At 37.9% G+C, this 25707-nt stretch overlaps 2 protein-coding genes across 8 annotated transcripts in view; one reads left to right on the forward strand and one right to left on the reverse strand.

Annotated features, from left to right (window-relative positions):
• The window catches only part of LOC133648937 (moesin-like), a 24603-nt gene extending 18650 nt beyond the window's left edge, over positions 1-5953 (reverse strand). For 2 of the 7 annotated variants that reach the window (XM_062045497.1, XM_062045495.1), the window contains exons 1-2: positions 5607-5719; positions 2848-3080 (exon numbers count right to left, since the gene is read on the reverse strand). In XM_062045497.1, the coding sequence (XP_061901481.1) occupies positions 2848-2856 (9 nt within the window). In that variant the 5' untranslated portion in view covers positions 2857-3080; positions 5607-5719. Of the gene's footprint in view, positions 1-2847; positions 3081-5606 lie in introns of all 7 variants that reach the window. The other 5 variants (XM_062045496.1, XM_062045499.1, XM_062045498.1 and 2 more) reach the window with 5 other exon arrangements.
• Positions 5684-25364, forward strand: zc4h2 (zinc finger, C4H2 domain containing). Its single transcript, XM_062045501.1, has 5 exons — positions 5684-5888; positions 6856-7027; positions 9478-9650; positions 16474-16636; positions 24755-25364. The coding sequence occupies exons 1-5, from the start codon at positions 5836-5838 to the stop codon at positions 24866-24868; spliced, it is 675 nt and encodes a 224-aa protein (XP_061901485.1). The 5' UTR covers positions 5684-5835; the 3' UTR covers positions 24869-25364.
• The last annotated feature ends 343 nt before the right edge of the window (positions 25365-25707 follow it).

Consider the following 25707-nt stretch of genomic DNA (forward strand, 5'->3'; position numbering starts at 1 on the left):
CTGATAAAGTATAAACTAGTGAATTACAAAAAAAAATAAAAATACAAAGATGGTGTCCGCGTGGCTCTCCCCACCCCTCCTCCCGATCCGCTCATCTCCGTCTTTGCCAACAAAAGTCTTCAATAAACATAAAAGTGATGTTGAATGTTTGTTTATCCATTTTATCTGTCGTTGATATTTATTTCAAATGTTTTTGTATATCTAAAACTATATTTATTTGCTATGAAAGGGGTTTTGTGTTCATGTTTTTGGGTGTCTGGAAAAAACTAATTGTATTTACATGATTTCTTATGGGAACTCTGGTATGAGAAACTTATGGGTCCGACTATTTGGAACAGATTACTAACGAAAAACTGAGGTACAACTTTATTTTACAATACTGTATACTGTAAAGGGGAACTGCACTTTTTTAAAATTTTGCCTATCGTTCACAACCATTATGAAAGACATGATGACAAATAACAACATAAAAGTCACTCAGCTTACAGCAGAGCTAATGGGAGGTCCTCTATTCCGCCTATTAAACCCAATAAAAAAACATCCAAAAGGCGCCAACAATACCCCATTTACATTTTGTGACTTGAATATTAATCAAGTATTAGTGATATTGTTATTATAAGCGCTGACGCAGACAAACTGTTTATAGCAGTGCCGTGATTGATTAGCTGCTTCCTCATTTCCTTGCTCGTCAAACTTTATTTTGGATCATAAATCATGCCTCTCACTTGGATAGTAGAAGGACAAGGGCATGTGCCGACAAGTTGGTACACTTTGACAGCCAATTTAGACCTGAAAATGGCGAGAACAACACAAAAAGACTTTTGGTTTCACACCCTTTTCTTCGCAAGGACTATGAGTCATTCTTCATCTAAATGGGAATATATGAGCATCCGAGCAATCTACATCCTAATGACAGCAGACATTGTACAGTAAGTGATATTTTATTATGTTTGTTGGTTCTCCTGAAGTCTGCCGTGAGCAGTAATCAGTGATTTTGTTAAAAAAAGCGAAAGTTGTGTTGCGTTTTTTAAATTAATGCGCAGTGTATGCTTAAAATTATCAAAATATGTAAATATTAAATGTTATTATGAATGTGCCTGTTACTACATTACATATATACTTACATCATGTTTGTACAACCTTAATGGAGGTGTTTGCATGTTTTTTTAAAGGCTTTATAGGCAGAATAGCGAAGCTCCCACAGGCTCCATTGTAAGCAGACTTTTTGATCGCATTTATTAACTGTTTATAATGCATAAAAAAATACATCCGTCGTCATGTCTTTCCTACTGACTGTGAACGTTAGGCAAAACTCCAAAACAAATGCAGTTCTATTTTAACCTAAGGGGGTTAAAAAACAATTCATGATTTCACTTAACAGAACAGCAACAATGCAAAAAATATCACCCATTAAAAATGTTTAAATCCTTTTGTTCATGAATACATCTGCTTTGCTGGTGTTTTAGTTCAATAGTAGTACGCTGGTCTTCACACGGGCTATGTAGGTTTGAGCCCCGCTCGGAACAAGAGACCAAAACAACGCAGCCGAGAGAGAGGGAGAGTACACAATCATTAGACGAGGATGATCTGTTTGTGACTGACAGCTATGAACACCAATCATTGCATTTTGCCATCAAAATCAGGCCCCCTGAGGTGGTGGGGTCCCTGGGCTTCAACCCAGGTAAGTCAGTACATTAAGGTGGCCTTGTGTATGGATGCACCACATAAATGGTATTTTGACTCATGAAAACCATGTATGCGCAGTTGTACACCTCAAGACAATGATTTGAACATAATGTGACTCTCCGCATTCTCCTCCATGTACTGTACCAATTGTGATTATCTATATGAGCAATGGACATGTTTATAAGGGGTGTCCTCATGTATTATATATGCAGTGCTGTGCAAGAGTCTTAGGCCACCATTAGATGCACTTTAGCTACCATATTGAACTCCAGTGTTGCAGAATTGAGACAGTTAACAAAACCAAACGGTGAAAATAACAATCGCTTAATATTGGTGTTTGTTTATACTGTGCATCATAGCTAATGGAAGATGGTGAAAGACATTGGGGAGTGGACCAGTCCTTTTATGCCACTCAAATGATAATGGTATATTACCTTGTCTGCGCCTTAATCACTTAATCTCTTATCTGGTTAAATAAAGGTTCTAATCTAGATCTCCTCACCAAAATTTGGTTGCTACTTTTTTTGTGAATGTTTCTCATTTTGTTTGTTCTGTTCACTTTTATAGTGTCCAAATGACTGCTGTGATTATTTACATATCCTTCTGACCACCATCGTCCTATTGTGTTTTGAATAACAGGCCTATTTTTTCCCGAATTGTGTAACTCCAGTAATAGAAAAAGACTAAAAATATATGTATACTGCAGAGGACAGTGATTGTCAAGAGGCTATACAGTATTACACTATACAGTAATTATTATCACACAGTCACTTATGATAATTATGTCGTTGTTGTTAAAAATATGCCATGTTAAGTTCCTCTATGATTCTCACCCATAGTCTAAACAATGTCACTTATTTAAAAGTGTATGCATCGTGTTAGGGCGGACAAGATACCATTTAATAGAACAAAAACAGCATAGAACAAACTTTCTTCCATCCCTGTTAAAGCAAGACCCTGCTGTCAATAACAACAATAATCATGACAAACAAAAATATTGCAACATTTCTGGCTTTCATGATCAATAACAATGTTACACCATTTTTAAAAAATGTAATTCCTTCTTTTTATACCTCAAACATCCAGGCACATGTATATATTCCAAACTACTGCAAACAATTCCTCAATATACAAACTAAACAATAAAAAATTGCTACTCACAGTTGACATTTCTCTTTAGTTGTTATCTGTAGTCTGTAGTGAAACGATTCATCTAAGGGACGCTTGTCGCCTTTTCTCTGTGGAGTCATATGAAACTGCTTGCAATACCAACAAGGATTAGACTGAGTGAGAAAGGACCATTGTATTGTTCCCAAGTACTTCTCTCCTATTTAATCCAATGGCAGCCTGGAGCCCACGCATTGCTGAAAGGCAGCCTTCATCTGAGAACACATCTGAGAACACATCTCCTTATCAGGTTTTGGACCAAAGCTTTACTCTTAACATGATTGCACATGCCACGACATTTACTCAACACTTATTTTGCTTTAAAGTTATACATTGTGTTCCGTTTCATCACAAAATGATTGTGGAAATGATTGTAGTATCAGTATCAAATCGCTTAGGCTGCTGTCCTTATCTTTGCTTGGTGGTACTTTGAGTAATTAGACGTTACGTACCGATACTTTTATGTTGTGTTTTAATGTTAGATGATAGGGATCTAAAGTGCGGCCCGGGGGCCATTTGTGGGCTGCACCTTGTTTTTTATTGGCTTGCAACACATTATAAAGACAAAATAATTACATCCCTGGTTAGAACACTATGCAAAAAACTAAAATGCACATTTAACAGCTGAAATGCACAAGTCTAATTAAATGCTATTGTTAGGCCATGTCTACATTAAGTCGTTTAACCCCTTAAACGAATAATTATTAAGCCTGAGCCCCGTTTCAGCCACACTAAACCAGCGTTTAAGGTCCCCCTCCTCGGACAAATTTTTACACGGGTAAGTACGCCGTGTATTTGTTGAATCTCCGGCACTTAGCTTTGTATGGACTCATTGATCGTTTACAAACTGAGTTCGGAGAGGAAGACCGCGCCCCACACAGGAAGTGACGTCAGAAAGAACGCGCCACAGCCAGCTTCATAATAAAGCGGTTTCGTAACTCGGAGCTAACCACTGGAAATATGGAGGAGAGTCATCCAGACATGCCCATGTTTCTCCTTCTTCTACATGTACAGACGCTTGTGGAAGTCATACATGAATACCTTAAGAGAAAGCGATTGCAGCTATTTCGGATACAACACTTCTCAGACGGCAAGAGAACTTTCCAATGTCCAGCCGGGTCAGCTGTGCTTCTACTTAGCGAAAATCTTTGTCCATGTGTAGAAGGAGAGACAAGGAGAATGCAGGCTACCGTGGATGTGATACAAATGGTAGCGTGTGCTCTGTATTACCTGGCCGTCGAGGAAAACATTGAATGCTTTTGGACTGGCAAAGCAGACTGTATCAGTTATTGTCCGCCATGTATGTCGCAGACTCAACGTCTAGGTCCAGAGTATATAAAGTCACCAAAAACGAATGGACAATGAAGGTGAAGGCAAAAGAGTGAGGAGTGTCCTGACCAGATATCTAGATCCCTAGTTTGATTGATGTAAAATGTTCTTTATCACATTGTTTACGTGTCTAAAAAAGATTGTATTAATTTATGATGTCTCAGGTGTGATTCACTACAATAGGGCCCCACAGCCCACTGGATTCCAGTTAATTGAAATACCACAACACTGGATATTGTTCAGATAAGTTACATTTAAGAACTTGCACACAAAGCAACACTGGAGATGACTATGACGTGCGCATTTTCCGCGCATGCGTATTAGGTTGCGTTGCGCCGGCGGACGGAGGGGGCGGGGGTCTTAAACGGTGGCACTTTTGTGTGTGGACACGGATAAGGTTAGGTGTGCTTTACCCTGGATAACCTTATCCGGCTTAATGTAAACGGGGCCTTAGTGTGCTAATGGTTAGAATGCGTCAATGCATCAGATACCAAGTTTTATAACTATGAAGCATAGGCCTACGCATGCAAAATTTGCTAAAAAAAAGTTAGCATGCTAAAAGTAAGCATGTGTCAACTACGACGTTATATAACTCTGAGGCATTTGGCTGTAAAATTAGCTAAAAAAAAAGTTAGCATGCTAATGTAGGGTATGGCGTGGCGCCGTTGGGAGAGTGGCCGTGCCAGCAACAGGAGGGTTCCTGGTTCAATCCCCACCTTCTACCAACCTCGTCACGTCCGTTGTGTCCTTGAGCAAGACACTTCACCCTTGCTCCTGATGGGTCGTGGTTAGGACCTTGCATGGCAGCTACCGCCATCAGTGTGTGTGTGAATGGGTGAATGTGGAGATAGGGTCAAAGCACTTTGAGTACCTTGAAGGTAGAAAAGCGCTATACAAGTATAACCCATTTACCATTTAATATTGTCATGCCAACAGTTAGCATGTGTCAAGTACCAGGTTATATGACTCTGAGGCGTTTGGCTGCAAAATTGGCTAAAATGTTAACATGATAATGTTCGTAAAGCTGCCTGAGGCTGAGCCAATCAGGGGCCACGATACTGAACAGCGCGGTCTGGTTGTTTTGGTCTCGTCTGGTGGCCAATACGTCTGTACTATATTGATATGTCTAATTCATTTAGCCATTGATATGCTTGAAATGCTTAATTTAGGACAGAATTACGTAGAATATGATGAGGTGGCGACTTGTCCGCCCGAATGCAGCTGAGATAGGCTCCAACACCCCCCGCAACCCCAAAAGGGACAAGCGGTAGGAAATGGATGGATGGATGCTTTGTTGCTGATAACACAAAGCTAAATGTGGATGTTGTATTCAGATAGTTAAGCATGTATTGAAAGACCTACAGTGTATTGTTTAGAGTATCTTTAATGTACAAAATGTCTCAAAGTGGCTCCCACATACTTACATTTATATGTTTGAGGCCCTCCTTTGGAAAAAAGTCTAGGTACCTCTGGTTGAAAGTATTGTACTTCCGGGACGTAGCACACGTCACAAGTAGCCATACAGCTTCACCTTGCGGGAACGCGCCACTGTGCGCGGTCACGCCGACTATTGTTTTTTTACACATCAACAAGGAGACCACCCGCCAGCACGACAGCAGCCAACTGGGGGACGACGCCTGGGATTTCTTCACAATGACGGACGAACAAGAAATTATGTGCAAATTAGAAAACATCTTGGAAGTCCGGTAAGCCTGGGTAAATGAGTTTAAATAAAACACGCCGGGTGTTGGGGGGTAAAAAAGGTCAGCAAATGCAACACATTGATGAGCTCCCACTGGCTGCTTTGTTACCCTGCTAGCTAACGCCAGCTAACATTAGCTTACTGAGCTCGTCTTCTAAGCTGTTTAGCTAGTAGTTTAAAGCCTATTTTTCATCAGCAAGCATTGCATGCAAATACATAATAGTACACAAAGGTCGTAGCTGATATGTTCATGGTACGAGCCATTAACCATACGCTTGTTAGCATCCCAGATGTGTAAATTCCAGATGTGAGCTGCAAAACAAAGCTGTGGCTAAGATGGGTAATTATCTGACAGTTTCTTTTAAACCACTGATCATTCAACGTTGCAAACGTGTTCTCATCTCCAAGGTAACTACTGTGCTCTTAAAAATAATGTTTTTTTTGTACACTTGGGTTTAGGTTAGGCTGATGCTTTGGTAGGATACCCCTGGGTGACATCATACCAAAATCTGATTGCTATTATTCCAAAATAGGTCTTGACTGATGTCTGTTTCATTTTAGTATTATGTGCTTTGCAGCTCTAAACTGCGGTGTATGGAAGGAGATAACTAGTATAAAATGCAAGGAGAAAGGGGGTAGGATTAAATAGGATATGTTTCTTTCTTTTCCTTTTGTATGTTCTAAATAAACCAACCATAACAACTTACGTCATGCCACCCAATAAGATATATATTAAAATATTATATCACTGAGATGCATTGCAGATCAATATTACTGCAACCTGCAGCCATTATGATAAATGTGCTGTTGAATTAATACAGAGTGTCATTATGACTGTGCATTGTTTTTGATAAGGCTCTTGTCTTATGTGTACCTAATGTTGTCGGGGGTGTTTCCACTCCATAAGTATTTACATTTTTTATTTTGGCTTTCTTTCATCAACTCAATGTGTCCTCTTTATGTTTCAACAGGAACAAAACAGTCCAGATGCAGAAGATCAAGTCTCGCCTCAAGATTGAGTTCGAGGCTCTGGAGTCTGAGGAGAAGCATTTAAAAGAGTACAAGCAAGAGATGGATCTTCTCCTGCAGGAGAAGATGGCGCATGTGGAGGAGCTGCGGCTCATCCATGCAGATATCAATGTGGTGAGGTCTATGCCGCAATTATAGAGGAGCATCCTCATTGTAGCATCTGTTAGCAAGCAGTATCCTTAATTTACTTTCAATCGAGTCAAAAAAACTAATGACATACAGAGTTTCTCATAGGACTACACTTATGTGGTGCAGGATTGCTCTAATTTACATAATGGAAAATGCTTAATAACAGACACAAACTACTTAAGTTAGGTATCTGAAATACACAAGTACAAGGTAGGGTTGGGCGATATGGACCAAAACTGATATCCCGGTATTTTTAGGCCGAATGGCGATATACAATATATATCGGTATCCTAAAACAAAACGTGTGAAATGGTTAAGGTTGCTTAAGTGTTTTATGGCTAGATAACTAGTGTTCAGATTACTTTTTATTATAAGTAGTAACGTAAGGTGTTGCTTATTCTTATAAAGTAATTAGTTAGTCGTTACTATGTCGTATCATCTATCCATCCATTTTCTACCGCTTGTCCCTCTTGTGCCTCCCTCTCGGGTAGCGGGGGGTTCTATCCCAGCCTCACTCGGGCGGAAGGCGGGGTACACCATGGACAAGTCGCCACTTCATCACAGGGCCAACACAGATAGACAGACAACATTCACACTCACATTCACACACTAGGGTCAATTTAGTGTTGCCAATTAACCTATCCGAAGTAGATTTTTGTTAATTTTGTTCATTAATCTAAGGTTTATAGCCTCACGCTTGTGCTCGGGAATAGATGGAGCTTCTTTTCGCTCACTGCAATGAAGGCCACTGGCTGTTCAGTTTGAAACTACTCTTCAGCCACCCAGCTGCTGCACTAGGTTGGTCTGCACAGGCAATGGGGAGAGTCACTTTCAAAACGAGGAGTAAGTAGCTAAACATTTGACACACCTAGCAGCAAATAGTAGCTATCACCAGCTGCTCTGCTATGTCGCTAACAGAACTGAACCACATAAGCAAATAAGATTAGTGATAAAGCCGCTACAAGGAGAGAAATAGGTTCTCAAGCAATTTGGTGTATCTGTAAATAAAGTTGTAGGCACTCACCAATAGCTAAATGCAGTCGGTGACCAAAGTATTGCATCACACGGAGTAAAGAAGTCGGCACCGGAGCCACCATATTCTTTTGAAAAGTTTGTTGTTTCATCGTTGTGCGTCAGGAAAGCCAACGTAAACACGCAAGGGGCGGGAATGAGCCAAAGAGAATGCCTTGGGGAAAACAGCTGTAACAAAGGCACATGAAAAGATACTGGTATGGTGGTATTGTATCAAATATATATATATCTTTGTAAAATATATTTGTAATAACTAATACCGCTATACTGCCCATCCTTAGTACAAGGTTTTGTTATTATTCTGTCATCTAATAAAATAAACTCAATGTCTACATCTCATATGCAGATGTAATAATAATATAAATAATAACAGCAAAAATACTTATATACATACATATATTTACACTAGAGTCTGAAATTAGCATGCGCAGGTTAGCCATAATAGCTAATTTGTTTAGCAGTCGGATGCTATTGACTAAATAAAAATAGCTGGCATTAAGGCTGTTATCAGAACATCAATAAAACATTACACACACTTTGGTTAATAAAATATTAGATTTACAATTCTCGCCCTTTTCTCAAAAAGTACAAACGACAGAAGTAATTCAAAACAAGATTACTTTTATTTGATCAAAAGTAAGCCCTATTTTCCTCCTGGAATTGAAATGTCATCTGTTCTTTTGTTAAAAAAAAAAGGAAGAAAAAAAACCACTTTGTAGTTTATATGGAGACAGCTTGTTTACATGCACATTGAAAGCTACACCATTTTCAAAAACATTAACAAGGAACTATCTTATTCTGAATCTGAAGAAAAACACAAACTGTCATGTTTGTTTTTTTATCTCTAGCTTCAAACAATGCCATAACTTACAGGGATACATGCAAAGCATTCTGTTAAGGAAACAGGGTGATGGGGAAACTCATATGGGCATACATATATTGTAGCAAGAGGAGAAAATAACTTGAATTGTTTTAATGTTTTAAAACGCAAACAAAAAACTTGTTTCAATATATACCTGGGATTAGGAGACATCATTAATGCTTCTAATATACTTCTAACATGTAGCTGAGATAGGCTCCAGCGCCCCCCGCGACCCCGAAGGGAATAAGCGGTAGAAAATGGATGGATGGTTGGATGTTCTATATATTGTTTTGTATTTCAACTGCACTTTAACCGGGTAGCCACATGTATTTTTGTCATGCTCTAATTCAGAATAAGAGTTTTGCATTAACTTGGAAAATTCTTAACAGGTAGTGCCAAATCTATAAGTGGCGGTCCGAATTTGTTTGTGGCGGCAAACATTGTAATTAGATAGAGGCAATGCGTCACACTCACATTTTCAAATAATTAATTTTGTTGTTTTTACTGTCTTAAATTAGGGGTGTTTGTTGTATATCCACAGATGGAAAGCACCATCAAGCAATCTGAGAACGACCTAAACAAGTTGCTAGAAACAACCCGGCGCCTGCACGATGAGTACAAACCTCTGAAGGAGCACGTCGATGCACTGAGGATGACCTTGGGTCTACACAGACTCCCTAATCTGAACGAAGAAGAGGAGAAGCTCTCGCTGGAGTTAGTATACTGTACACATACACACACACTAGGGCTGGGCGATACGGCAAAAAAAGATCACTTTTTTTTTTTCATATCATTTGATCTTGATTACTATTGCAATTTTATACGCTGTTTTTAACCTGCAAGTTTTAAAGCATCTGTACTAAAACCCACATACACTATGGATTACTTTAACATTTCATTAACATACTGAATAAATAATAAAGGAAATACATTTAAAAATCACAGTAACATTACAATGTACCAATCAATTTGAGTTTACATGCTTTCAAGTAAAAGAAAGCCCACACAAAGATGCATCAGTCCATCTACAGCGGGGGTGTCCAAACTTTTTGACTTGGGGGCCGCATCAGGCTAAAAAAATGTGGTTGAGGGCCGAAAGCCGATTGCACGTAAAGTAACTACATGTGTGTGTATATATATATATATATATATATATATATATATATATATATATATATATATATATATATATATATATATATATATATATTCACACACATACATATCTATCTATATATATATACACACACACACATACATGCATATATAAATATATACATGTGTAAATATATATGTGTGTATATATACATACACACACACATTATATTAATTGTAATATAATTGGATATTAAGGGTATGCGAAAGTTTGACTTCTACCTTGTTTACTTCTGTGACAACCTCCTTAAAGTTTTGTAATCAATCAGAATTATCGAGCAGCTAAAATGCAGCAAACATGGATAGGTATGGAGAGTCTTAAGCATTTTCCCATTACTCTTTGTAATTAAAAAAAAAATGATGGTGATAGGACGTTTTTTATAACATCCACAAAGTTCAGTGACCATGTCTGTTTACATTTTGTGTTGGTTGGATTTTTTTTTTGCACCATGATTAGGGAAGGTTGTTTGCATTCGGTCATATAAATAGATGCTGCACATTCCAAACATAAAAAGTCTTTCACCAGGAAAAACTCATGTTGTCTACTAAATTGTGTCAAAACAGCAGCATTTGAAGTGTTATACTTTTAAAATGAATATAAGATTCCTTATTAAACTATTTTATGGAATAATAAATGAACACCACACTAGAAATGCAAATGATGCATGTGTTCGGAAATGGATGATGGACTTAAACATTTTAGATGAAAGAGACATATCATGTAATGATTTTTGGAAAAATGCCAATAAGCCCTTTAAAAGCATTAAAGATAAGCTGACTCAATTTAAGATATTGAATAGATTGTATTTTACATATTCTCAGCTGTTTAAAATTGGCGTAGTAGATAGCAAGTTATGTATGAAGTGTCGGGCAGCTGAGGGAACTCCTGTTCATTTATTGTGGGAATGTCAGAGAATAAAAGAGTTATGGTTGAAAACAACAAAAGAAGCAATCACATTCCTTAATATAAACATCCCAATGACACTGCAAACTTGTATTCTTGGGGATCTATATCAATTTAGTAACGTGTCATCAAAGAGTAAAAATGATTTTCTTTCAATATGCATAATAACAAAAAGGGTAATATTTAAAAAATGGATAGCTGTTGATAGTCCAACTCATACTGACTGGTACACACAAGCTATGGAGATGATATCAGTAGAACAAACTGCATTTAGTTTAGATAATAATGAGTCATATATTAGAATATGGGATCCATTATTTAAATTTGTTTCAACTAATAAATGAACCAAAATATGACTTATTATATCTTTGTGGAAAATGTTGGACACAGTCTGTTGTCTGGCTTATGGGATGTGATGCAAGTGTAAGCCACTGTGACACTATTGTTCATTTCTAATTTTTTTATTATTTTTATTAATGTTTTTAATGATAATATCAATGAGGGTTTTTTAATCACTGCTATTTTGAAATTGTTACTAATATTGATGCTGTTGTCGATAATGTTCATTTTTGTTTCACTACATTTGGATTTGTGTGTCCTCAATTGCTCTCAATTGCTCTGTTTATTGTTGTTCTTAGTGTTGCTGGGACGGGTTTGGTTTTGGAATTGGATTGCATTGTTGTGGTGTTGTTGTGTATTGTTTTGTTGATTGATTAATAAATTCATAATTTCAAAAAAACAACAAAAAAAACAACAACCTCATGACGTGTCGCGGGCCAATTTGAAGACGCAGGCGGGCCGGATTTGGCCCGCGGGCCGTACTTTGGACACCCCTGATCTACAGTATTAGATTTAGATTTTTTAGATATAGTTTTTTTGGTCCCGATGGGAAATTAATTTAGAAGCTGTGAAGTTATCATTAATATATCATTAAAGAATGGAAATCGCGCCCACAACTTGACAGTGGTAGCATTTGTTTTCCACACACCTTTTGGACGACAAGTCGTCATTAAATTTGCCAAAGAAACATATCACCTGACAAGGGCCGACGTATCCTAAGGTGGAGCCCTCCCCACTCCAACCTCAACACCCCGATTGGGTGGGGCCCCTGGGCATCAGCTTAGGTAAGCCCGTGCATTAAGGCGGCCTTGCACTTGACACATAGAAGTATTTTGGGAACTGTTCGGCTCTGTATTTTGGAGTTAGTTTCAAAGTTTGAGGTGGCCGCGTGTCCCAAAGGCAGGCACAGAGTTGGCCTGAGAAGGGTGTAGGGCTGCCGGCTAGTGTGCTTGCCCCTGGCCTGTCAGGCTCCATGGAGGTAAGTGTTTGTCAGGTGCACAGCGTCCATAAACATGATTTCCTTTTTTGCTCACAACGACAGCATCTCAGTCACGTTATGCCAATATCTGCGACTTTTCACATTTAATAGTGGATTATGTTTTCAGTAAACTATTCTTGGATTCCGCGTTTTCGATGACACGTAAATCATAGGGCCCTAGATAACTCCCAAATTACGGCATTTATTTTGCTGCCCTCATAGGGACGGCGTGGCGAAGTTGGTAGAGTGGCTGTGCCAGCAATCGGAGTGTTGCTGGTTACTGGGGTTCAATCCCCACCTTCTACCTTCCTAGTCACGTCCGTTGTGTCCTTGGGCAAGACACTTCACCCTTTGCCTCTGATGGCTGCTGGTTAGCGCCTTGCATGGCAGCTCCCGCCATCAGTGTGTGAATGGGTAAATGTGGAAATACTGTCAAAGCGCTTTGAGTACCTTGAAGGTAGAAAAGCGCTATACAAGTATAACCCATTTATCATTTATCATTTGCGTGTTTACCTCCAAGTTCTTTCCTTTGGTATATATCTATTACTTCTGCGTAACTTGTAACCGGAAGTGGGCGGTAAAAGGTTGACTCCGATTGGCTGTTCTGCCATGTATGATAGTTAACGTATGCTCACAGCTGAAAACCGTGATCGACCTGAAATCTATCTCAGCCCAGCCCTAACACACACACATACTGTATGCACTAATCTAGGAGTTCCTATGTTTTTTTTTCGTGGTGTCAATACGGATCTTAGTGGGTTTTGTATTTTATCTTGTGTCTATACATATAAGTGAGCAATATGTAGTGTTAATTACTGTTTTTATGTTTTTCATTACGTTTTACTTCTCTTACTGTATGTAAAAACCTGCACTGCAACAACGTAATTTCCCCATTGTGGGATAAATAAATAAAAGTCTATCCTATCCTAATCCTTACAGTTTATCAGGATACATTAACATACAATTACGCTGTGCTAAACTTAATTAATTCTAACTAAATAACAATACATACTAATATTAATAATAATAATAATATATGCTTCTTAGATAAACTGTCAAAGTTTAAATGTAAATAATAATACGGCTTAGAGGGGAACTACAGTTTTTATTAGACTTTTGCCCGTCATTAGTCTTAATGAGAGACAAGACAAAATGGGTTTTTTTTGCGTTTTAACATGTAAAATTCGTCTTGTTCTTGGTGGCGAGCAATGAAGATAATGGGAGCAATCAATTCTACTTCTAAATCACTTGGAAATTGTGAAAATGCATTCAAAAACCATCAACAATACTTCATTTACATTCCATAACCTTTACAATAACCAACCTGTAGCAACATTGTTATTCTAAGCTCAAACACTGAGGAACTCTTTTTCTAGCATAGTAACATATCGATGTGCTACGGTTAGCCGTAAAAGATATCTTCAGAAAGAGTTAACCTAGCAGCTGTGTCCACACAAAACGCATTTGAGTTTGTAATGCAAAACACACTGCGATAAGACAACAATCTGTACTGACTGAAAAACATGAACAATCATATTACAGTATCTGTAAAGTATTTAATGTTTTCTTTGTGCACCGATACCCAGACAGCGTATGCTGTCGGTCATGATACATGCATGACGTGCTGTGTATCATGATCAATAAAAAGTGTGACTCACACGATGAACAGTTTGGTCCAGCTGGCCAGTGACGTTTTTCCGGTTTATTTGGTTAAGCACTCCATTTATGTCGAAATAGCATGGCTCCAAATTCCATATTTTGCAACTTCGAGTGACTTTCACCTCATTCTCTCGACTTCCATCTGCTCCAACGTTTCACTCTTTTTTCGTGCTGGCTTCTACAAGCCGTAGTTCATCCTTCATAAATTCAGCTTAAAAAAGATGAGGTTGTGAATCCTCATTTGTCCAAAAATAGTAATCTTTGTTTTTTGTTACCAAATCTGCCATAATTAGAAGATACACACGTCTTTGTTTCTGGAAGTAGGACACACAGTTGTTGCCGGAAGTCGGAAGTGTGCTGCTATGGAAACGGATATACATGCGCAGAAGAATTAGTTCCGGCCATGATTAAAATGACCAAAATACGGTAAATATTGTACATATTGTTATGAATGTGTCTGTCACTACGTTATATATACTTGCGGTGTGTATGCAACATGTTGATGAAGGGCTTTGATGGCTATAACGAGCCACATCTTCCAAGAGTTTTTTTTATCATCGTTAAAAGCCAAAAAAATTAACATGTGTTCTTGTCTCTTATAATGATTGTCAATGATAAACAAAATTTTAAAAAAAGTGCAGTTCCCCTTTAAGAAACTTTTCAATGACTTCTGTTTATTTAATGTTGTCATTACTGCCACAAGTAGTGTAAAAGTATATTACATACACTACTATCTGGGCCACAGCTGAGAATTTTTTTTATCGTGGCCCTCTAGCTCGCAACAGTCAAGTAGGCAAGTAACAGTCAAGTAGACTTTGATGGTGTCCAAGACGGCCATCCTGTAGGCTCCGGACTCACAAGACAAATCCCATTCAACAGTTTAGGATCTCAGAGAGCCCTAAAGTAAAGTGCAATAACTAACTTCATAGTCTGGATCCTCCTCAGAATCTTCATCAGGGAGCTCTTGGCATGTTCTAACATGCCAGAGGCTGTTCACCTTGGAGACATGCTGCGGATATGGGTACGGCCTGGCGCGAGATTTACACCTTCTCCCCCGGATTTTCAAGGCCTCTGTTGGAGACTGAAAGTCTACCCAGACGGCAATGGTGTGGTTCGTGGAAACTATTTGTCTGTCTTCTTAGAACCTTCATCAGGAACAGCACGGCCATCCAGGAGCTGTTCAAGCGCATCTCTGAGCAGTTCACCGCCATGTTCCGACGCAAGGCTTTCCTTCACTAACACTATGGTTAAGAAAGGCTGCACTAATCAATCAATCAAAGTTTATTTCTAAAGCCGTTAATCACAAATGCCTTAAAGGGCTGCACAAACTACAACAACATCCTCGGCTTTGATTTTCAAAGTTTATTTCTAAAGCCGTTAATCACAAATGCCTTAAAGGGCTGCACAAACTACAACAACATCCTCGGCTTTGATCCCACATCAGGGCAAGAAAAAACTCAACCCAATGGGAACAATGAGACACCTTGTAAGGGACCCCTCCTCCCCCTTGTCACCCTAATTAATGTGTTAATCACTTAACGGTGAGCGATCATTGTAGTTTACAGTATTTCTGCATAAAGATGTTTGGTTAACAAAAAAGGACGTGCTGGGAATTGTGGAATCATTATCAAGTGTTCCTAATGGTGTGACCCATATGTGTGCCAGGTTCAGTGGAAGTGTTGACTGTGATGATCTACAGATATACTTTTATTGTGGTTAGCACTACTGCTTCACAAAGATGTTAGACTCAAATCTTGGTTTCGGCTGTTATGTTCTCTAGGCTGTCAGACTTATCTGTGGCACTTCTAATTGTGAGATAAATCATTTGTATAGTCACTTTTTTACCTTTCAGTAAGTGCCCGCTGTAATTGTATATGAGGTGTGATGGAGCAACTGTCAAATAAAGGAAATTAAATCACACCTCATAGGCCTGTTGGGTGTTGGGTACATTTTCAGAAACCCCACAAGAGAGCACAAAAGGAGCTTGCAGTGATAGAAAATCAGTCAGAAATATCAACAGAGATAAGAATGAACTTGCATTAGCCGCCATGGAATATTAGGATGTGTTAATAACGTGCTTTAGTATGTGCCACGTTTATGTTGGGGTTACAAAAAAGCGGAGCCATTACATTTATTCTTTAATGGATGCACACTCCCCTCACAAACCTATTCTGAGAGAAACTGGAGAGCATAATGAAATAGGATCTCATTTTTCTTTTTTTGGGGGGGAAATTGGCTAGTCAGGCATAAAAACCAAGGCCACATTTCTTTCCCAGCCCTTCCCACCCACACATAAAGACAAACTCACATGCACTCAGATAAACACTCATACTATGACTATCCTAAACTTTGAGTTGTACATACAAAAATATTTTAAAAAGCATGCAGGAGCTTCCTTCCTTTGTGTTGAGTTTTAATGCTTGATGGCACGGGCTTTCTGCTCTGCTGCAAATGAAACTCACACGCGGCCCCTCTCTCATTCTTGTCTTTATCTTCAACAGTTACTTTGAGAAGCAAAAAGCAGAATGGCAGAAGGAGCCACATGAGCCCGCTATCCCAGAATCCCTTGCTGCCGCTGCAGCTGCGGCACAGCAGCTTCAGGTTTCCCGGAAGCAAGACGCCCGCCAGACAGCCACCTTCAGACAGCAACCGCCACCTATGAAGGTATCATGAGTGTGTGCTTTAAAGGCTGAGTTAATAACAATAATAACGATTTATATAGTGCCTTGTACGGTACCCAAGGACACTTTAGTGGGGGCGGCATGACTCTGATGGTAAATCGACCGTGCCAGCAACTTGAGGGTTCCAGGTCTGATTCCAGCTTCCACCGTCCTAGTCATGTCAATTGTGTCCTTGGGCAAGACACTTCACCCTTGCTCCCGATGGGTCGTGGTTAGGGCCCGCCATCAGTGTGTGAATTTGTGTGTCAATGGGTGAAATTGAAAATAGTGTCAAAGCGCTTTGAGTAGCTTACAGGTAGAAAAGTGCTTTAAAAGTATAACCCATTTACCATTAATTTAGTTGTGTATGTTTCCGCTTCTTTTGAGCTATTTTGGTTGTGTCAAGGAGGACTAACTCTGATCCCCTTCATTAAAATATAAGTAAAACATGTTTTTAAAGATTTTAATTAACAACAATAATAAAAAGGTATGAGCTATAAAGATGTATTTTGCATGCTGGTCCACAATGGCAATGTACACTTCAAAGTACAAGTGACAAAATTATGATTGTTTTGCTTACCCAGTCATAGATTTTCTGTTTTAAAGACAAAAACAAACCAAAAATTTGGCCAACAAATGATTGTCGTAGACACTTCATCTTTGTTTTTCTGAAGATGCTATTTAACAGGGCAAGCAACAACCAGAAAATAGCTTGACTTTGTTATTAAAAAAAGACCAGAAGTCTATACATAGAATAGTTGTCAAATTCGAATTGGGGGTTAAATCACCAAAAATTATTCCCGGGCACGGCGCCGCTGCTGTCCACTGCTCCCCTCACCTCCCAGGGGGTGATCAAGGGGATGCAGAGGACAAATTTCATTACACCTAGTGTGTGTGACAATCATTGGTACTTTAACTTAACTTTAACTTTACACATACAGACTGTAGCACACAAAAAAGCACATTTAATAAAAAAAACGTTATTATGGTCTTACCTTTACATATAAATGAAGTCCATGCGCCACTGTTGTGCTGGATTAATGCACTCCCGCCGTAGAATGCACCCCCACGTGCAAGATTGAATCTATTTAAAAAAGTTATTTAATAAGAAGCCAAAAAGTGCAAAAAAACTAATGTTCGTGTTGGAGGAGTTGTGAATGAATGAAATGTGAAATCCGTTCTGCAGGTGTACCTAATGTTGTGGCCCTGCAGTCATTCACAACTCCTCCAACACGAACATGATTGTTTTTGCACTTTTTGGCTTCTTATTAAATAACTTTTTTAAATAGATTCAATCTTGCACGTGGAAAGTTTAAGTGTGGGCTTTAGTTGATATAACACTCCCGTCAGGGGGTGCATTCTACAGCGGGGGTGCATTCTCTACCACCAGGAGGCGGGATTACTGCGAGTCTCAGCCAGTGCGCCTTCGCAGCCGTTTTATGATTGCTCAGCACAATAAATACTTACACACATACAGTTGTTGACAAAATACACTGTACATTATATACCTCAGCTAACTAAACTATGGAAATGTATAATATAGTTCATATAGCAATATGGTCTCACTGCACAGCAGGCCAGCAGTTAGCCGAGTCTGCAATCCATGTTGAGGCACAACGCAGTGACGTGCCTCAACTGGCTGCTGATCACCGCACCGTCTCTTCTCAGTATTTGAACGGCAAATGTGAAAATTCAGCGATTTTGAATAAAAATAATCTAAAACTGGTGAAGTTAAATGGAAAATAACTTTATAGTATAATCAACGTCTACATTTTTGTGGTGTTTTACTTGTCAAGAAGAGACTGCCACTAATGCATTTTAATCGCTTTACTATTTGTAACAGCACGCAGTGAATATATTTAACAGGAGCTGCTGTGTAACACAACTCAAGGTAATGAACCTTGATTGGTTGATTGATAGTCACTTCAAATGCAGAATGCAAACTCCACTTTCATTTTTTGACAAGCACCACCTTTTAAAGGCACACACTCAAATATTACATGATGTAATCAAAACATGTGTGCCATTGGGAGATGGTCCATGGATTAAAGGGTTTTTTAAAACATAGTGTAACAATTACTTTCTTTGTAAATACATTTTATTAGGAGTAATTTTGGGGTAAAATAACTATAGCTAATTACTAAGAGTGCACAAAAAAGTCGATTTACATCCGAATCGCGATTCTTCTTCATCCCAATTCTCAATTGATTAATAATTTTCAAAAATCGATTTAGAATAAAAAACATAAATATGTATGTGTGTGTGTGTGTGTGTATGTATGTATATATATATATATATATATATATATATATATATATATATATATATATATATATATATATATATATATATATATATATATATATATATATATATATATATATATATATATATATATTAGGGCTGCAACTAACGATTAATTTGATAATCGATTAATCTGTCAATTATTACTTCGATTAATAATCGGATACAAGAGACAAACTACATTTCTGTCCTTTCCAGTATTCTATTGAAAAAACCCAGCATACTGGCACCATACTTATTTTGATTATTGTTTCTCAGCTGTTTGTACATGTTGCAGTTTATAAATAAAGGTTTATTTAAAAAAAAAAAAAATGTTTTTTTTTTTTTTTTTTTTTTTTTTAAAAGCCTCTGCGCATGCGCATAGCATAGATCCAACGAATCGATGACTAAATTAATCGGCAACTATTTTTATAATCGATTTTAATCGATTTAATCGATTAGTTGTTGCAGCCCTAATATATATATATATATATATATATTTTATTTTATTTTATTTTTTAAGAATACATTTTTTAAAGATCTATTTTTAGTCCATCTCCATGTAACCCGAATGATTTTTTCTAACCTGTAATCTGTTCTGAAAATGTTTCATTATAATTATCACACCAAATAATACACATTGCGAAAATCGATTTGAATCAAGATTTGTATTGAAACAATAATCGATTTTGAATCAAATCGTCACCCTAGGAATTGGATTGAATCGTTAGGTGCCCAAAGATTCACGCTCCTACTAATTACTTACCTAAAGTAACATTGTATTTGTATGCAAAGGTAATCGTTTATTTAAATAGGAATATGCGTACAAGATTATATTGGAGAACATCTTGTCTACAGTTTACTGTCCGCAAAAAGTATATTATTTATGTATGGGTTGATTAGCATTGCTTAAAATGCACCGGAAGTAGCCTAAAAAATGCTTTCATCCGTTGTCCTTGGACAGATCTTTAAAATTTCCTTCAAAACAACCTTAAAACTTTTATACCTGTACATTGAAAAATGATATATAAAAAAGCTGTAAAACTAATATTATGCTCCAAACCCCTTTTAGAAATTAGTGTGTACATAAAAATAAAGGATAGTATAGCACAGTAGCAGGATGTATTAATAATTAGTTCATTTTCTTTGCATAATATGTACCTATTTTAAAATTATTACGAGTGAAGTTAATGTGTAGATCGCTTTTACAAGAATATTAAAAATATTAGTTTGAGATTTCTTTTGTTCAGACAAAAATATTTAAGCGAATATGTTTACTTCCCTGCTGATAGTTTTTGTTGTGACTTCAACCTTCATCGGAGCTGTCACTGCTTCCTGGTGTCTAAAACAGCTGGTCTGGCCGGAAAATTTAAAGCTCCCTTTACCCTGCCGTGTCCGTTCTCCACCTTTGTTTCAGTAGTAAAAATGGTGTCCCAGGTGTGAGGGATCATGTAATCCTCCTTGTCCCTGTTGATGGGGCAGCTCCCATGCCTCCTTATTTTTACGGCCTCTTTGATCCATCTTTTGAATTTATTGCTCTCTGATGGGATGACTTTCCCCTCGTCCATGATGTGGTTGTTCCTTCTGCAATGGTCTGTTATGGCAGATTTTTTTGTTCTGATGTTTGTTTTTCTCTTCTGGTGAAGCTTCCAACTGTCTTAGTCTCACATTCTTTTTGATGTTTTTTTTTTCCTGCGGGTGCTGAATTTTCATCTGGTTTCTCCGATATGGTTTATTGCATGATCAGATCTCAAAGATGACGTCACTTTTCTTGTCTGGTGTTAACGTATGTTTATGGAGTACACTTTTTTTTTTTGTTACTCCAATTATTTGTACGAACACAGGACATTTCTAACTAATGTGCAAAGAAGACATGATTAACGCAATCGATTAACTGATAATGCCATTTTCATCAATTAAGTTCAAGATAATGGTCAGCTCTGTTATACCTCGTAAACACCATCTGCTTGTACTGTTTCTTAAACTGGCTTATGTTAGTACATTGTTTGAGTTCTTTAGTCAATCTGTTCCATAATTTAACGGCACATACGGACATGCCAAATGTTTTTAGTGTTGTGCATCTGTGCAGATGTTTTAAATGAAACTTTTTCCTTAGGTCGTATATCTCCTCTCGTGTTGAAAAAAATTTTGGCTTTGAAAAACATGATTGGCTTTGTGCGTGATTTTAGCTGTTTGAAAGTACAGATTGGTGAATTTCAATAATTGTGATTTTAGCAACAAAGGGTTTGTGTGTTCCTCTATAATTACAGAATACTCACAGAGTCCAATAATTAGAATTTAAAGCCCTAAAAGGTCTTAAATTGTATCAAAATCTCATAAAAAGCCTTAAATATGACCATGAAAGCTTTAAATGTTTACATTTATGAGGGCACTACTTATAACTACAAAATGGAACTAATTAAGTAGCTTTACAGCCCGGTCAGAATTTAATGAACACATAATTACAAAGCTCGGAACGGTATGTTAAAACAGAGTTTAGCAACGAGCGGTGATTATGAAAGCACACAGCAATGCAAAGTTATTTGTGTAAGATGGTAAGTACAAATACCGGTAGTGCTTGTCATGTGAACAAGTGTTACCATGGGGATGTAGTGTGTAAAAATGCTACAACAGTGTCTTCTTCCTGGCGGGATGTAACGTTTCACCTTCTCGGGGTGCTCCACTTATTGCAGCCTCAGAAGCGCATAAGAACTAAATTACCTAAAGTACCAGTAGAGTGGAAAAATAAGTTGCCTTTATATGCTTTATTGTGTTACATTGTATCAATTGAACCATATTAAACCATATCCAATTGAATTTACAATTCGCAAAGTATGTGAAAATACCGTCTAAACATTACAAAATGCCACAAATTCAGTCCCGCCATTTTGAATATTCTGCACCGAACGTCTTCGATATTTTACATAGATTGACGTCCCTATAGTAACACTTCTGCACGCTGACCATAGTATCAGATCAGTCATACTGGAAATATGCCAAAAATTAGAGAGAGATGTGCTGTCTATTATTCACAATCCCTATATAAGACATGAACACTTATGTTTTTCTTTTTTTTTAATGCATTCTATAAATAAATAAATACATAAAAATTCCGCCAACAATGTAGTCAATGGAGGCTCTCAATTCCGCCCACAAAACCCTCATAAATAACCATCCAAAACCCGCCAACATTACCCTATATACATATCGTGACCTGAATATTAACCAAATGTTAGCGATGTTATTATAAACGCTAACACAGATAAACTATTTTTATCGGCGGTTTGATAACCCACAGCTAAGTAGCCTTCTGCTGCTTTACTATCAGCTGTCCGCGATGTCCTGCTGCTCCCGCAGCGTTGTGTCTCGGCTCGTTAAAGTAATTCTAGATTATAAATCATGCCCCTCATCTGGATATTAAGAGGATTTAGCCATAAATCTAGAAGTTGTTCATCTGTGACCTTCCATTCATACACAGAGATGGAGACAAACACACACACTCAAAGACAGTGTCTGCAGGGAGACTTTTACTTGTTAACCCTCTGTTTGCATCATGGTTATTTTCTTCATCTAAACGGGAAGATATGGACATCCTATCAGTCGTTCTCGAAGTAAGAGCAGACATTGTACAGTAAGCTATCGTTTTATTATGTTTGTAGTTTGTATTTCTTGTTTAGCACTTAGCAACACTGCCACATGATGCTTAGTGTTTCACTAAAGCTGGATCTGTTTTAGCAGAGTTTCTAAAACTCATAGCTCATCCTCTTTATATTCAGAATCAACAATAATACGTTTCTGGATCATAGTTTTTCCCAAAGTAATTGTTGTTGGCTCTCACAAAGTCTGCATGATTTGCATTGTGGTTGGTGATGAAGGGATCTGCAGTTCCTAACCCTACGTCGTGCGATGACGTGACTGGCTTCCTCATTATCTCTCAAAATGGCTCTGGAATCTCCTTGAGATTAATACTATTTTGATCATATCTATTTACTCTCAAAATTTAGAAGTTTTTCGTTGTCATACTTCAGATATATATGACGATAGCTTCAATATAGAGGCAGTTTGTTTTTCCACTCTATTGGTACTTTAGCTTAATGGGAGAAAACATGGAAAGTCAGATATGACAGAGATTGCCCTTATTTAAGGGTTGCTCCACCCATAGTGCGCATCTTGGATAAAGAGAAGTTGTGCGAGAGAATTTTACGCAAGCAGAATCCATGCAGTTGGGCACCTTTTTTCATTTCAACACACAGGAGAATAAGGCCCTTGCAGCAGTATGACTAATACAATTTTATTCTCTATTATTTCTATTATTCTCTTAATTTTAGGTCAGATTCTTGGACATTGTAAACAACCTAGGGTTTTCTTTAAGCCTTATACAGCAACAACGGACATTAAAAGCCTTAAAGGTTGTCTGCTTACAATCAGTTTGTTTTTGGGTGAGGACCCGGAAGCTAGGAAGATATGTGAATGTTATCTTGTCATGCTTAAGTACGGTAATTATTAGTTTTTGTTTATTAGCAATATATATGCCAACCATTCACAAAAAAGTACTCAATATTGAATACTTAACAGATACAAAGTGAACTCAGAAAGTATGAATGTTGTCCGCATTCTTCCTATTAATATTCTGTTTGAGCCTTGCAATCGTAATTGCCTTCTTCCATTTAAGACAATTGTTCTCTCTGCGCTCCCTGTTAACAAAACAATGGTTAAACGGTGGTACTCTAGATGTTTGTTCTCTGTTTGCTCAATTCACACAGCTGAAAACACTGCAAAAGTTGCCCATTCAGTTTTTAGCAGAGATGTCTTTTCACACAAAATATATTGTTGTGCTTTATCCTCCACCATGGCCGGCTTTCCGGTTGTTGTTGTTATGTGAAAACACTCAATATGAAGCACACTGCACCTTTGGCAAGAACATTTTGGAACATTGGGCATGAAAGTCTCTGGAATTCAATGGAAAATTAGAAAAATGGCCGTTGCAATGTTTGCCAATAATTTCCCCAAACAAATATTAATTTACAATAGTGTGTCTTCTAGTGTTTTTAATTAGGTTAAGCATGTTGTTTTCCAACGTGAAAGAGCAGGGAATTAATTAATATACAGTAGTTAGAATCTATTCCGTTCCTCTGATTTTCCTTAATGTCTTACTACTTTTTGTCAGAATGTATTTGAAAAAGTCTTAAACTGTATTAATCATGGTCTTTAAAAGTCCCAAATCTGACAATAGCGCAGTGGTTAGAGCGTGAAGGTCCTGGGTTCAATTGCTGGGCTTGGGGAGTTTGCATGTTCCTCCCGTGACTGCATGGGTTCTCTCCTAGTTCTCCGGCTTCCTCCCACCTCCAAAGACATGCACCTGGGGATAGGCTAATTGTCAACACTAAATTACATTAAAAAAATACATATTTCAATAATAACCGCATCAATTTTTAAGCAAATGCACATTATTGTGGAAATAAGGGTGGTTATTTTATTTAAATAAAAAACTATACAACATTATTTTACTCTGATGTCATATTGGGGTCAAAGTTTGTGCTCTCAAGATCACTACCAGCAGTTGCGAAAATGAAATTAAGTTAACAGGAGTAACAAAGGTTGTTTAATGTGTTTAACAGTGATATCAGATATGGGTATTACACTGGAATTGGGCACTTAGACGCTCTGTTTAATCCAGCCTAAAGGTATGTTTACATAACAATGACATCTGTAATTACCTGTGACAATGACCTTTTTTGTCTTTAAAAACATACTTTTGTCATGTAAACAAACAACCATAACGGTCTTGTGAAAATGACCCCTGGACCTTAGACCTAAGCTCCTGTGTTTCCCCCTGCAGGCTTGCCTGTCGTGCCACCAGCAGATTCATCGCAATGCTCCCATCTGCCCCTTGTGCAAGGCCAAGAGTCGCTCACGCAACCCAAAGAAGCCCAAACGAAAGCCTGACGAGTAGACTCTGCTCCCTGTTCGCAACTAACAGACCCAGTACGCTGATCCAGGATCTGTCTTGCGCACAGAAGTGACAGCTCAACGCATTAGGACAACTTTGACTAAATGTATTATTAGTACTTAAATCGCTTTAAACCTACCACTGAACCAGGATCAGGGGTGTGTGTGTTTCTCTCAGTGCTATTGGCGTGTTAATATGTAACTGTATGACTTCCTCATTAGGTCTATTAGCCCCCCCCTCAGCCGTGTAACTGCAATAACATTAACAAAACATTCAGTATCATTTTTAGTCAACGTACTGTATTTTATTTACTATTTCTGTGCATGCGTGCTTCCATGGTATTGTGATTCGTGCCAAAAAATAGGTTTCATTGCTACATTAAATTAGATATTGTTGTTTACAGTGTTTTTAGTGACCACAGACCTCCAAGGGGTCTTTTGCTTTAAATTGTGTTGTACGTTTTAATACAGTGATATTACAAATAAATGTCTCTTTTTTTAACTAAAACATGTTTTATTATTTAAAGCCAGCGAAGGGAAAAACCTGGAGATAAAAACTGTTTGGACTGGGCAGGTTTGTATTCCGTTTTATCAGTCAGGCTGTGCCTCCAGACCAAAGTTCTCTTGCTAGTGGCACAGCTCCAAGACACATTCTGCCTTCACTGCTAATCAAAGGCAGAGCGACTTCACAGGAGCACAAATGCTTTTTACACCTGCAAAAAGCGGCCAGCACACACACACACACACACACACACACACACACACACACACACACACACACACACACACACACACACACACACACACACACACACACGGTATGTTAAACTGAATGGGGAAAGA

The sequence above is a fragment of the Entelurus aequoreus genome, linkage group LG04, assembly GCF_033978785.1.
Source record: "Entelurus aequoreus isolate RoL-2023_Sb linkage group LG04, RoL_Eaeq_v1.1, whole genome shotgun sequence".
Taxonomy (NCBI): domain Eukaryota; kingdom Metazoa; phylum Chordata; class Actinopteri; order Syngnathiformes; family Syngnathidae; genus Entelurus; species Entelurus aequoreus.

Excerpts from the sequence above, each read along its gene's own strand:
- zc4h2 (XM_062045501.1), top strand. The coding sequence starts at position 5,836 with ATGACGGACGAACAAGAAATTATGTGCAAATTAGAAAACATCTTGGAA. Across the intron at positions 5,889-6,855 it reads GAAAACATCTTGGAAGTCCG|GAACAAAACAGTCCAGATGC; the intron begins GTAAGCCTGGGT and ends ATGTTTCAACAG. Across the intron at positions 7,028-9,477 it reads TCCATGCAGATATCAATGTG|ATGGAAAGCACCATCAAGCA; the intron begins GTGAGGTCTATG and ends GTATATCCACAG.